Source organism: Halichoeres trimaculatus, unplaced genomic scaffold (assembly GCF_033239565.1).
Source record: "Halichoeres trimaculatus isolate MK-OKI-2021-1 unplaced genomic scaffold, fHalTri1.1 fHalTri1_scaffold_4, whole genome shotgun sequence".
Lineage (NCBI taxonomy): Eukaryota > Metazoa > Chordata > Actinopteri > Labriformes > Labridae > Halichoeres > Halichoeres trimaculatus.
The window spans coordinates 1,899,824-1,914,628 of NW_027437182.1; the positions used below are offsets into that span (position 1 = coordinate 1,899,824).

At 40.6% G+C, this 14,805-nt stretch overlaps 1 protein-coding gene across 6 annotated transcripts; it reads left to right on the forward strand.

The window, feature by feature from the left end:
• The first annotated feature begins 297 nt into the window (after positions 1 to 297).
• Positions 298 to 14,363, forward strand: LOC141789270 (uncharacterized). 6 transcript variants are annotated; one of them, XM_074668637.1, is made up of 4 exons: positions 298 to 420; positions 1,824 to 1,913; positions 8,481 to 8,535; positions 12,110 to 14,363. In XM_074668637.1, the coding sequence occupies exons 3-4, from the start codon at positions 8,528 to 8,530 to the stop codon at positions 13,911 to 13,913; spliced, it is 1,812 nt and encodes a 603-aa protein (XP_074524738.1). In that variant the 5' UTR covers positions 298 to 420; positions 1,824 to 1,913; positions 8,481 to 8,527; the 3' UTR covers positions 13,914 to 14,363. The 6 variants fall into 6 exon arrangements, with proteins under 6 accessions (XP_074524738.1, XP_074524737.1, XP_074524733.1 ...); XM_074668636.1 differs by having other exon boundaries at positions 1,868 to 1,913; XM_074668632.1 differs by lacking the exon at positions 1,824 to 1,913 and adding an exon at positions 8,189 to 8,272.
• The last annotated feature ends 442 nt before the right edge of the window (positions 14,364 to 14,805 follow it).

Genomic DNA, 14,805 nt, shown 5'->3' on the forward strand with positions numbered 1-14,805 from the left:
AAAGTGTGACCCTGTTAACTGAAGACTGTCAGCCCACAGTCACTGTAACGTTCAGTTGAAGGTCTCCAGTTAGCACGGTCACTCTTTCCTCCATAACACCTGTTGGTCTCTAACGCTCAGAACTCGATAGAAGTTGATTTTGCCGTACAGTAACGTTTCTAACATCCGACCACAGAACAACCGGACATTTAATAGCTGCTAACAGTTTGAATTCAGAGTTTTAAGGACGATAACTCACTGAATGAACGGCGCCAAACGTCACTCTGTTCCATTCATGCCTGCGCATGCTTGATGACGTAGGTGCAGGGCTCCGTCTGCTGTGTTTGTTGAAGCTACCCGACTCAAAATTAACCGGGACAAAATGAGGAACAGGTGGATTTCTCTGGAAGTTTGGACGAAATAAGGCGCAAATGAAGCCTGGTGAGTAAAAATATTTCCGTTATTTTAACTTTTCGGGATATGTACTGAACTTAATCGCGGCTTTTAGGGCTCCAGTTAACAGGAGCTAATCTCGTAACGTTCAGCTTTGGAAATGTACGGTAACGGTTGTACAGCGCTATGTTTACTGAGTCACAGAGCTATTTTGGAATAAATGATAGCTTGAGCGCTAATGAGGGATTTCCTGGTTGTCTTTTTCTCTTGAGCAAGCGACCCGTAGCTGTTTTCACGTAATAAGGAACGTCTTTGTAGACGTTCTCGCTGTTAGTTCGCTTTTCGCGCCACTGCGTAGCAATATGAACATCCGCCATTTTGTGAAGATGTCAGTAAAAAACGTCGATGGGCTCCTGTTTTCAGCAAGTATTGGATCTTTTTCAACATTTATGTTATTTTTGGGCCCTTTTCTGCCTGTAATGAGGGGAGAGGACAGTGGATAGAGCTGGAAACAGGGTGAGAGTAGGTAGTGAAGCAGCTGGGGGGCAAACGTTAGTAGTCAAGACCAAGACCTCCAGACTACCAGCAACCTGAGCTTTTTAAAATGCTTTTACTTTAAACACTTTCAGTATTTCATGAGACAAAATCTCTTTAATTAAAAAGCTTTTTTTTAATTTTGTTTATTCTAGTGTAAAGAAAATAGTATAATACTATTCGTAATGTCTTTTATTGAATTCTAATTTTCAAAGGTAAATATTGAAAAGATGGGATTATTAATTGCCTGATCTGTAAAATGCTAAAAATTAAATAACACAACATTTCTCCCCTGTTTTCACAATAGAAGGTTAATAATTATGACATTTTTGGTCAAATTATAAAAGCAAAGATTGGCTTTTTGTGTGCTTTCATCAACGCATGTGTTGTAAGTATTCTTCTTTTTTGATTAATATAATTTGTTGAGTGCATATGTTTGTTGATTTTTTTAATAATTTAACCAGTTACCAGCTTGGATGTAAAACCTTTTATACTCAAAGAAGGATGAAAGTAAAACTAATTACATTGGTTAAAAAAAGTTAAACTAGTAGCTTGTAATTTAATTAGATTAGACAAGTACTGAGGTTAAGTTTTGTTATGAATATTTCATGAAACAGAAAAAAACATCAGCTAGTCTTGCTTGGTTAAAAGAGAGGGACTTCTAAATTGAACTGTTCAAAAGGTGATTAATGTCAGTTAGCTGGTTAAATGACAAGTTACTATTTTGATTTTGCGTTACTCTAATGTGAAGAACAAATATGTTTATCAAATGTCTTTTTTAAGCAGAAGTTTCAGTACTTCTACTAGGTAGATATTACAACAATGTCTTGGTAAATACTACGGAGATGTGATTAATGTATCTAACTTCATGTAAGCTGCAGCACACTAAATATGGTACCTCCCTTTTTTCATTACAGCAGGTTTATGAAGGTGACATTTTGCTTCATTTTTGTCAAATCAGGAAATCAAAGACTTGCGTTCTGTGTTCCCTCATCAATACATTCATAGTAAGTATTCTTCTTTTTTAAATTATGTTTACAACTGAATCATATGTTTGTTGAATGTTTTAATAATTTTACCAGTAACTAGCTAGCATGTAAACAAGTGAAAGATAATCAGTGAAGGGTTAATACACATTACTAAATGTGGTTAGTGAGTGAAGCTATGTTGCTTGTGAGTGCTAATACAGATAGCATTCAGCACAGCCTGTTTGACAACCTGAAATCCGCACGAAAACGCAATTCTACGTCACCAGAAAAAAAAAAGTTGTCTGAAAAGTCTGGCCAAAGTGAAGATTTTGGATTATTGGATTTTGGTTTTGTGTATGGGCCTAGAAACAGACTTTCACCGCTGAATGATAGGGATTTGCTATGATTGTGATGGCACGGGTTTCTGAAAATACGCAAGTATTTTAAAAAATGAATGAAAGAGAGATAATGGCTTTTGAGAATACCTTGCTATGTGTGTACAAGGCCCTAGTTTCTGTCTCCAGCTGAGGACCTGTAGGTTGCAGAGCACTGCCTGTGTCTGTCATTGGGACTTGAATAGGATCAGGTGCTCGCTGAACAACCTCTCTGACTATACACACCCTCTGATCATCAAGTTCATGTGGAGCCACATTCCTGATGTAATTTACTCAAATATTGTCTCCCTTACTGCCCCCCAGATCCTGTCTTAAATGAAGTGGCTTCAGTTTTCTTTAATCCCTCTGAGCAGGTTGATGCTGTAGTTCAGGGTTGGACTGGTTGTTGCTCCTTTAATCCCTCTGTTTGACACACACTGCTGCTGCTTTGAGTTCAGGGCTGCAGACCTGGCAGCAGGTGAATCAACAGGAAGAGACACACCTGTGCTTGGTGTCAAACTGGTATACTTTCCACAGCCCAGCAGGGGGAGCCAGAGTGGTTGCAGAAAATCCTGTGTTGAAGTTCCTCATGGTGTATTCCTTGATATTTGATTCTTTTCTGTCAGATTAGCTTCCCTGCTGGACTGCAGACAGGCTGCAGGTTTTAAGGACTACAAAACAGAAATTTCTTCAAGCACTTGAAGCTCCCCCTGCTGAGCCCTTTCAATAAAGCAGGATTAACAACGTCAGATACCCCTTTTCCCACCGAGTTGGTGCTGGTGCTCATTCTGAGCCAGTTCCTGACTTAGCTCTGGTTAGGGCCCGAGCCCCGGGAACCGGGGGCGAAAGCCCTATTGAAACCCTTGCGATTATTATTATTCCGTTTTCTTTGTGCGCCTTTGGCCCCAAATTGCGTGCCTTTCGCTTGGAAAAAACGCGAACGCGCCTATCCCCAAAATTCTGAATGTGCGAAAATCGCGTGATTCCAGTGCTTGCACAAAAATGAACGTGCCATAGCGCCCCCTAGTGGCTTAAAACTGCAGCCCCTGGGCCGACATTGAGCTACAGCCCTGAAATTTTGCACACATAACAAGCATGCGCAGCCAAACAAAAAAGTCTCTTATGACTTTCGTGAATTCCGAACACGAACTTCGCTAATTGCACATAAACATCGTGATTTAACGGTTTTGGGGAAACGTATTTGAACGAACTTGTCCTAGGGTTTTTGACGTATCAACTCCAAACTTGGCATGTGTATACAATCCCCAGTGAAGATTAAAAGTTATTAAAAGATTGTTAAAATCTTGTTGGGCGTGGCTACGACGCATGCTCAAAGTTCGGCATTTTCTCAACTTTTTCCGATATGCACGAAAACGGACACACATGCTCAGGGTGCCATCCCGGACACAGCCATGTAATTATTTTCTCCAGAAAGTACAGCGCCCCCTAGTGGCAATGGCCTGAAATTGGCAAAAAAAGCGTTCATAGGGTACGTATTTGAACGAACTAGTCCCAGGTTTTTTCTCATATCAACTCCAAACTTGGCCTGTGTGAACAACACATATTAAAGACTAAAAGTTATTAAAAGATTGTTATAATTTTTTTGGGCGGGGCCACAAATGAACGCCAAAAATGGGCATTTTGCCACTTTTTTCAAAACTTAATAGCTCTCCTGTACAAAGTTGGATCAAGACCAAAGTTCACACACATGTTCACTGTCACATGCCGATTCCATTTCTATCATTCTTTGCAGTAACATTAATGCTCCATAGCGCCACCCAGGGGCTCAAAATTTTTGCCCCCCCGGCTGCTTTGAGCTACAGGCCTGAAATTTGGTAGGCATAACAAGCATGCCAAGACCTACAAAAAATTGTATTATGACCCTAGTCAATTCCGAACAGGAAGTTCGCAATTTGCCTGTCAACATCGGATTTTGACGATTTTTAGCCTCAGACAAAATGGAACAATTCCTTGGTTTTTCATCAGATCCACTCCAAACTTGCCATGTGTACACTACACACACTGACAATGATGTGTTCCAAATGGATTTTTGCTACGTCAATGGGCGTGGCCACAAATGACCGTCAAAGTTGACCATTTTGGCTGCTTCATTAAAATCTTCATTTCTCTCTTGTGCAGTGTTGGATCAGGGCCAAAATGCACACAGAGGTTAAGTTTCACAGCCTCAGTGCATTTCTCACACTGGTTGCATTAACATTAATGCACCACAGCGCCACCGGGGGGCTCATATCTGCAGCCTGTCCAGCTACTGTAAGCTATAGGCATCATAAGTTTTGGGCTCAACTCTCATGCCTTGACCTATGGCTTTTGGCTGAGCCACATTTTGCTGCTCATGCAGCAGCTGGGACATGCTCCGCTTGGCAAGCCTTGAATGAGCACACACTACGACTGGCGCACACAGGGCGAGGGCCCGTTCATCGCTGCTTGCAGCTTTAATTATTATTATTCTTTCTCTGTGCCCCTTTAACCCCAAATTGCGCGCCTTTCGCTTGGCGAAAACGCGAAAAGACGTGTACCCAAAATTCTGAATGTGCGAAAATCGCGTGATTCCAGTGCTTGCACAAAAATGAACGCTCCATAGCGCCCCCTAGTGGCTTAAAACTGCAGCCCCTGGGTCGACATTGAGCTACAGCCCTGAAATTTTGCACACATAACAAGCATGCCCAGCTAAACAAAAAAGTCTCTTACGACTTTCGAGAATTCCGAACACGAACTTCGCTAAATGCACCTAAACATCGTGATTTAGCGGTTTTGGGGAAACGTATTTGAACGAACTTGTCCTAGGGTTTTTGACGCATTAACTCCAAACTTGGCATGTGTATACAATCCACAGTGAAGATTAAAAGTTATTAAAAGATTGTTTCTATCTTGATGGGCGTGGCTACGACATGGGCTCAAAATTCGGCATTTTTTAAACTTTTTCCGATATGCATGAAAACAGACACACATACTCAGGGTTGCGTCCCGGACGCAGCCATGTAATTATTTTCACCAGAAAGTACAGCGCCCCCTAGTGGCAATGGCCTGAAATTGGCCAAAAATGCGTTCATAGGGTACGTATTGGAACGAACCAGTCCTAGGTTTTTTCACAGATCAACTCCAAACTTGGCCTGTGTGAACAACACATATGAAAGACAAAAAGTTATTAAAAGATTGTTATAATTTTTTTGGGCGGGGCCACAAATGACTGTCAAAGTTGACCATTTTTGCACTTTTTTAAATCTTAGTAGCTCTCCTGTACAATGTTGGATCCGGACCAAAATTCACACACAAGTTCACTGTCACAGCCTGATTCCATTTCTATCATTTCTTGCGTTAACATCAGTGCTCCATAGTCCCACCCAGGGGCTCAAAATTTTTGCCTCCCCGGCTACTTTGAGCTACTGGTCTGAAATTTGGCAGGCATAACAAGCATGCCAAGACCTACAAAAAATTGTATTATGACCATAGTCCATTCTGAACAGGACGTTCGCAATTTGCCCGTAAACATCGGATTTTGACAAATTTTGGCCTCAAACGAAATGCAACAATTCCTTGGTTTTTCATTGGATCAACACCAAACTTTACCTGTGTACACAACACACACTGACAATGATACATTCCAAACAGATTTTTGCTACGTCAATGGGCGTGGACACAAATGAGGGTCAAAGTTGACCATTTTAACTGTTTCATGAAAACCTTAATTGCTCTCTGGTTCATTGTTGGACTAGGGCCAAAATGCACACAGAGGTTGAGTGTCACAGCCTCACTGCATTTCTATCACTGGTTGCACTAACATTAATGCTCTACAGCGCCAGCCGGGGGCTCACATCTGCAGCCTGTCCAGCTACTTTGAGCTACGGGCATCAAAAGTTTTGGGCTTAGCCCTTGTGCCGAGACCTGTGGCTTTTGGCTGAGCCACATTTCGCTGCTCCTGCGGCAGCTGGGACATACTCCACTTGGCAAGCCTTGAACGAGCGCATGCGGCGACTAGCACACGCTCCGACTGGCGCACACAGGGCGAGGGCCCGTTCATCGCTGCTTGCAGCTTTAATTCTTAGTGTTTCCACAGACAAAGCTCTGGCCCCCAGTGCTCAAAACTGGTGTTTATCAATCACCAACTCTTTGCTGGGCCAGAGCTAAGTCCTGAAGAGGTCAGGGGCTGGGGACAGGGCTACAGTCACCCGTGATCAGCAGTGATAAACAGGAAAGCTGCCGGGTGAGTCTTCATGTTTTTTTTTTTTTTTTTGTGAGTTTCTTCTTTAAAACTTGAACTGTAGGTGAAACTGACACAGCAGTGCCTGACCTTATTTTTTACTTAACAGACTAAACAGCCTTATGGTGTTTATCTTATTTACATGATGGGATGTCATTTCTGCCTCATGTTCGTGCTTTCCCATTTCTCCTCTGCTCATCACTTACTGCCCCTGATGTGTTCACAGTCAGGCAAACACACGAGTATACACACACACACACACACACAGACCAGGACTTTCTGTGTAGCAGACAATCAGGGAAAGTAATGCAATTCAAATCTGCCTATTTGTTAGCGCTCCCAGTGCTAACTTTGTTGCAGTCTCCCACCCCAAACATAAACCAGCTAAGCACGAGCACCAGAATTGAACGAGTACTGGTGGAAAGGAGGTAAGTGCGAGAGTTTGTGCCACACGTTTCACCTGCTCAGTTCTCTTCCTTTGGAGTTGATTCTCAGTGGCAGCGGTTATTGATGCGGCATGAAACTGTGGCATTTCTGTCAGAGCGAGGAACCTCTCTGTAACTGCTCCTTCTCTCACACAGAGTGCCAACTGCTCCTCTAGCTTTTTCCACTTTCTATTTACAGTTTTTGTTACACCTGACCAAACGCTTTTGGGATGTGTTGCTGCATCAAATTTATCTTTTTACTTTTACTTACTTGTTTACTGTTTCAACACTTTGGTAACCTTGTTGTTTTTAAAAGGTGTTACGTAAATAAAGCTGATTAGATTTGATTGAAATAGACATATTTTACAATAAATATTAAAATGTCTGAATTTAGAAATCTGTTATTTTACCTTTGTTCTATTTTGAACAAAATATGAGTTTATGAGATTTACAAATCATTGTGTTCTGGTTTTATTTACATTTATGGCAATGTTGGATCTAGAGTCCCTTTAAAATCCTGCCTTGACAGTAACAAATGTAAAATAACAGCTCAAGTGATAGTGTGATTTCAAAGGAAGACGCAACTTCAAACAATCAGTGAAGCAGAAAGTTATACTGAAGGCGTGGACCATGTACCAAGCCATAAACCCATTTATATCAGTAGAAAGAACCTTTGTCCTTCAAAGTAATAAAGTCTTCTTCTCACTTAGATCATTAAACAGCAAAGTACACCTCAGCCGTCTGAGGGCATCAACCTGTAGGATCAGCATTTAACCTTCCAAACAACCAAACAACAGACAACAGGAGTCAACAGCAGAATTAACTGTTCGGTATAAACAGAGAACATTTGGAAACATTTTTAAACCAACAAACTGAGCTGTGCTGCTCATCCCACAAAGACATGTTCCTGATGAACTAGTCTGTATTTAAAAGTAAAATAAACAGGCTTTACAGTGGAATAAGATTTATTACCAAGAAGCAAAGTTAAAATCTACCAAACACACATTTACTAACTTTGTGCTCTATGTTCGTGAATGTAGAAATATAAAGGTTTGAGTGTTCAGGTAGGTCAGTGTTAATTTAAAGAAAGAATTGAGCAACATTTTCTGAAATTGTTCCTCCTGGGTCAGTTTCTCACAGACTAGCGAATCTTCACCATCTTTACCTCTGAGAGAAATGAAGAAACTGAGGGTGATAAGAGATACCATCATGTTCAGTTGAATAGAGTCAGTAACATACAGAGTCTTTCCTGCTGTCTGTCTCTGAACCTGTTTCTGTGAAATCATGTGACCTCAGAGCGCCCTCCCTCTGTCTCTATAAACCCTGCGCTCTCTGACTCTGATCCCCACACAGCTTCTTCACCTGAGAGCCGATCATCAGGTAAGAACACCTGGAACTATGAATTATGAAGCAGTAAAAAGCTGAAATGACTAAACTGAAAATATTGATGTCTGAAAACAAAAATGACGATGAAGAAATGAAATGAAATAGAAAGTACCTGTTTATGACTCAGAGAAGCTTACAGGAATATCACTGTACCATGTAATAATGACTGACATAAAGATAACACTGTTCCTTTCTTTCCCAGATAACTGAAAAACCGCTCCAGACGCCAACGCCCCTGAAGACAAGACCATGGCCATGTGAGTCCTCGAACTATTTATTTTAGTGTGAAACAACATTTGATCATGTTTATTTTAAAGAGGGCTACAACCAGGGCTTAACCTGCCAGATACAAGCAGCAGTGGCTGTCGACACCACCACTCCTTCTAGACACTTTGGCGGGTTGGATTTTTTTAACTGTAGTTTTCTGAAACGGCATCTGAAATACTCAAACAATTGTGACGTTAGACTACAACAGTACACATACTACATACAAATACACTACTTGCGCATAGAGAAGAGAGACTTGTTACTGAAATGAGGTGTAGGAAAAATATTCAAACATCCTTATTAGAGCTGAAACGATTCCTCGAATGAGTCATGGTACTCGATTACAAAAAATACTCAAGTAATTTTCTCCGCCTCGAGGAATCGTTTAATTTTTCAAGAAGATAAAAGAGTTGTATTTCAAATAGAGCTGAGGCCATGTTAAGAGAGTTTTCAGACCCCTCAAGCTACCTCTTATACAAAATATCAACTAGCAACAAATCTAGCTTCTTTTCTGGAGTTTGGAGACTAATGTCATTCTACGAAACGGGTGCCATTTGGGTCCGCAACATTTGATGAGATGTACAAGGCACAAAAAATGTGTCAAAGTGTGTTTACAAATTTTGGAGCTACCAAAGCAAGTGCTCTCATTGACATGCTGTATCAGAAAATTCTCTTTCTTAAAGAGAAAAATTTTCATTTGAAAAATAACTGCTCTTTAACTGAACAAAAATATATTTTATCAGATTACTCGATTAATCGATGGGATTTTCAGTAGAATACTCAAACACTAAAATATTTGATTGCTGCAGCCCTAATCCTTATACACAAATATTAACTTGTAAAAGTAATAATGTTATATGTGAATAGTTTTCTTAAGAAATACTGTAAACATACCAAATCATTCTGAATATACGCGACTTATAGTCCAGTGCAACTATATCTTTATTACGGGAAAAATGTTTTTCTTTTCTTGATCTTCTCTCAGTCACACCCATAGACTGTATAAAACATGGACATAGTCTCCCCAACGTCACCCGTCTGTTTCTGAATCGGAAAATGAAGCATATTGGCCATCACGGCCATATTGGTAGTGGCAAGGGCTTCGCATACAGCTAAAGGGTGCCAGCCGTCATGTGACCCTCAGCTGTGCCTCTTATTGGGGGAGCTCGCAATCCTAACATCCTCTGAACGGCCAAGTTAGAAAAAAATTCACCCCCTGTACAGTGTGTGCCGATCGTAAAATTAGCGACTCAGACAGGAGACGTTTTTTGAACCAGGCTGTTAAAAGGCTAATGTCTGCTTTGAAAATGGTTTTTTTGACTTTACTTGGTGTGTCTGTGACTTCTGGTACTTCCGGAGCCAGCCTCAAGCGAACACTTGAGAAACAGCAGATTTTAGCACTTCAGCATTGTCTAATTTTCTGAGACTGGAAGTTGCCGCTAGGTCACACCGTTACCGCTCATCAGGTTTATCACTGTCTATGAGTTGTAGACACGCGCAGTTTGAATGTGTTGGATGGGGTTTTCTAAGAGGTTTCCCTTAAGTATGACATCATCTGCACCTACGTCTCATTCATGGTTTAATTAGTTAACTGGACGATTATTTGCAGTCGTGCATGCGGCTAACGCTGCAGCTAAACGGGCTGTTCCATAACAGTTCGTCAGGACTAATAGTCCCGTTTGTTTAATGGCTGAACGTGCAGACGGGCCTGGATGTTATTTCTGAGCAGTATTTGAAATTTCTGTTAAACCGCAGATATTTATATTTCCAGACACAGGGCTTTGATACTTGCTATTATTTCTTTTCTAATAAAACGACCTGCTGCTGTTTTTATCATCATTGTTATGTTTAATTATCATGATTATAAAAATAGTATTACAATAATTAGAATAATCCCGTTATACTTATTGTTAATAATTTATCATTGTTATTGCAGTGTACTTGTGCAGTGTGTTGAAAGTTTAAAAAACGAATTTGAAATATTATCATATTAGAATATTTTTTTATTTTAAACTGTACTTCATATCAGATTAATTACCTTCAGGGTGCATGTAGGGGAAAAAAATTGAGGCTGAAACCAAACATTCACTGTGCGCTACTTAGAGCCATGAATACATATTTGAAATGTGTAGAGATTCATCTCGGGAACAGCTTTGGACTTGTGGGAATTGAATGTTTCGTGCAGATACCCTCAATCATGCGCCCAGATTCAGGCCCTGACTCATTAATGTTGGATCATGTATACTTTTTAAATGTAATGAGCCCGAGTTGAAAATTACAGGCCTGTCTTACTAATGCGTTTCCTGTCAAAAATACTTGAGCGAACAGTCTCTAACCAAGTCTCTGCTGAAAAACAACCTGATCTATCTTGATTGATAACCAGCTGAACTTTAAGGCTCACGTGGCCTCGATTGCTCGATCTTGTGGATCTGCCCTTTATAACATCAGGAGGATCAGACCCTACCTGACACAACAGGCCGCGCAGCATCTGGTACAGGCCTTTGTGATATCACGCACTGACTACTGCAACTCCCTCTTTGTGTGTACATATAAACCTCTGCAGATTACCCAGAATGCAGCAGCGCATCTGGTCTTTAACCAGCACATAACAGCACATGTCACCGAGCTCCAATCAAATTCAGAGATCTTCTTCTGGCTTACAAAACACTGACAAGAATAGCTCATCCAGGTCTAAACCCCCTCTCGCTTACTGCGCTCTGCCTATGAAAGATGCCTGGTGCTCCCAGCCCAGCGCGGCTCCAAATCTCTAGCCAGACTCTTCTCCTTGGTTGATCCCAAGTGGTTAATGAATTACCTAACTATACGATCCGAAGAGTCCCTCTCTTCTTTGAGTGATGTCTGAAGACTCATCTGTTTAGGAAACACTTAGACCTTAATCTGAGCCTTCTCCTCTTTGTCCTCAGGGGTAGAATGAGTCAGAAGGGTGAGGACTCAGCTCTTGGTTATTTTCAGCACTAATTACTGAATGTTGTTTAAGGTTGTAGTATATTGTTAGAACAGTTAATTGTTTTTTTTTGGCTAGATCACTACACTACTAAAAAAAAATATCCTGCACCTAATGGCAGCACCTGCAGCCGAATAGTTTGTAGCACTGTTGTCGCACTAACTAGGTTTTACTTCTGTCTAAATTCTTGCTTGTGTTCTACGTCGCTTTGGACAAAAGCGTCTGATAAATGAAACTGCAAACTGTAATGAGCAGTTTAGGAACAGTGATGCATTTTGAGCAGGCAACATTCACAAGTCTCAAGTAAGAAATCTAAGTTTTTAAGAACTGCTTATAAACTGTAAGCCTTGAGGTGATACTGGAGATTTTCTCTGGTCATCAGCCTGATGCTACCAGAGCACTCGCCACACTGGGGCTTCACCTTGAGCACTGCTTCGTGCTCTCTGGATTGCAAAAATAAATTCTGTCAAAACATGTTAATTTTTTCTGTAATCAATTGTAAATAACACATCTAAGTCCCACCACCAACTTCTTTATCAAGAATTCTTCATTATATCACATCTGATTCTGCTCTAAGCTAAGTCTCCTCCATTTTACAGGCCCAACTTTTCCAGATACGACCACATCAGTAAAAAACTGATCCATCCAGGATCTCCTGCTCTGTACCAGCTGAACCTGACGAAAGACACAACTGGAGGTGTTACTAAAATGACCCTCGGCCAAAAAGATCCAATCAGGACAAACAGAACCATCTTACTGGTTGGCGAAACAGGGACAGGAAAGTCTACTCTGATCAACGCTCTGACTAACTACGCCATGGGAGTGAAGTGGGAGGACGACGTTTGGTTTAAGATCGTAGAAGAGGAGAAGAGAGCTCAGAGTGAAAGTCAGACATCAGACGTGATCATGTACAAGATCTTTGGGTTTGAAGGTGAAACTCTGCCCTTCTCTCTGACCATCATCGACACTCCTGGATACGGAGACACCAGAGGAACTGAACAAGACGACATCGTCAGCAAAAGGCTGTACGACTTGTTTCGCTCTGAGAACGGAGTCTATGAGATTAATGTGGTGGGTCTGGTGCTGAAAGCAAGTGAGAATCGACTGAGCGACCGTTCAAGGTACATCTTTGACTCAGTGGTGTCTCTGTTTGGGAACGACATGGAGAAGAACATTGTCTGTCTCTTTACACACTCAGATGGGTTTAAACCTGAAGATGCTCTGGGTGCTATTAAGGCAGCAAACGTAAAGTGTGCCATGAATGAAATTGATGAAGAGCCAGTTCACTTCCTGTTTAGTAACAGACAAAAAGATGATCGAAGAAAGAATGCAGCCAGGCTTAAACAAGAAGAGCAGAGAACAACAGAAACGTTAAAGGAGTTTTCAGAGTTTCTGGAGAGAGCTGCTCCTCAAAATCTGATGAAAACTGTGAGGGTTCTCAACTCACGCATGAAACTGACAGCCTGCCTCAAGAACCTGCAAGAACAAGTTCAGGAAATTGAATTAAAACAGAGAGAAGTCCAACAGACTCAGGATGCTCTGAGGAGACATGAAGCAGCGATGAAGAGCAACGAAGAAGAGATGAAGAGCAAAGAAGGAACGCTAAAAGAAAATCAAGAAGAGACCCAACAGACCAAGGACACACTGAAGAAACATGAAGCAGAGAAGGAGAAAAACAAAAACTTCATTGTAGAAGTTGATGAATCCTCCAAAGTAAAACAGCCTATCGATGGTGGGATGTGTGGTTTTTTATGGCTGGATTATATGGGAGCTGTCTGCTGTACAGTCTGTGAGGCGAACTGTCACTACCCTGGATGCACCGCGGCCTGGTATCCATCTGAATGTAAGGTCATGGAGGAAGGCCACTGCACTGTTTGTTCTGGAAAATGTCCTGTGTCTAAACACGTGAAAGAGAAGTGGATCTACGTGACCCAGACAAGAAAAGTTCAGAAGACGCTTGAGGATGTGAAAAAGAAGTATGAGGAAAGCATAAAAAACATTGCAGAGAAAAAAGCTAAATTGGAATTTCTTGAGAAGACTAAAATCAACCAAGGAGACATAGAAGATGTGAAAGAGAAGTATGAAAAGAGTAAAACAGACTGTGAGGATGTATCAGACCTTTTGGAAGCTCTGGAGATGGAAATGAAAAAGCTTCAAGAAGATAAAGATCAGTGTTTGGAGGAGGCTTTCCAGCATGTTGTCAAACTGGAGCAGATCGCGCTGAACGCTGATTCTCTGTCCACTCATGTTCACGTGGACTTCCTGATTGAGAGGATGAAGGAGAGAGGAGACACTGAGAAGGCCAGGAAGCTGGAGGAGATCAAGAATCGACTGGGAGAAGGAGCCAAAATGGGACTCGGGTACACACCGACAGCTGCTGGAAAGCGTTTAAAAACTCACTGAGAGCAAAAAGCTGCGACTTAACATGACCTGATAAACTCTTTCCACATTTATCATCTTTACTTAAAGTTAAACTTGAACTCTTTACAGTCATCAAATGAAAAAAGAAACATTAAAAACTCATGTAACTATGAATTGTATTTATAGACATGTAATCTATCCATTTTAAAAATCTGATTGTGATTGGTAGAAACATGAAAAGGTGTAGAATGAAGTGAAGGATGAAGAGTTAAGGGAAAGGATCATGTGAAATCAAAAAAAGAAAACCTGCTGATTCAGACATTCAAGGATCACTGGAGGATTGTCAGTCTGCAGCTGTAACGCCTGATTTATGTCAGAGACTTAAATATATATATTTTTTGTAATATAAATCAAAGTCTTGACTCCTGATTTAACTCTTTCCATATTTACCCTCTTTACATAAAGTCAAACTTTGTTTCTTTACAGTAAACAACTGGGGGAAAAAACATTAAAAAACACATGAAACAATTTCTGTTTCAGTTGTATGAATAGAATTTATAGACATCTACTTTATGCATTTTGTTTTTATTTTAAATCAATAACCAAGTCCTGATTGGATAAACTCTGAATCGATGATAAAATGTTTGATTGGAATCAGTTTGCTCAGTGTCTTCATTTAATGGTCAGCAGGTTTGTTATTCTGTTTACTTTAGGAATGATTTATGTCATTATTTTTATACCGTATTTTCTTAGTAAATGTACTAATTTTATAATTAAATTCAATTTAGGAGACAATTAAGTGCATATTTTGTACTTTCTAATAACTGATATTTTATATTTTGCACTTTTTATATTTCTAACACTCTTTGAATGGGAACAGATTTAACAAAAAGGAATTTCCCCTTTGGAATCAATAAAGGATTTCTGACTGATG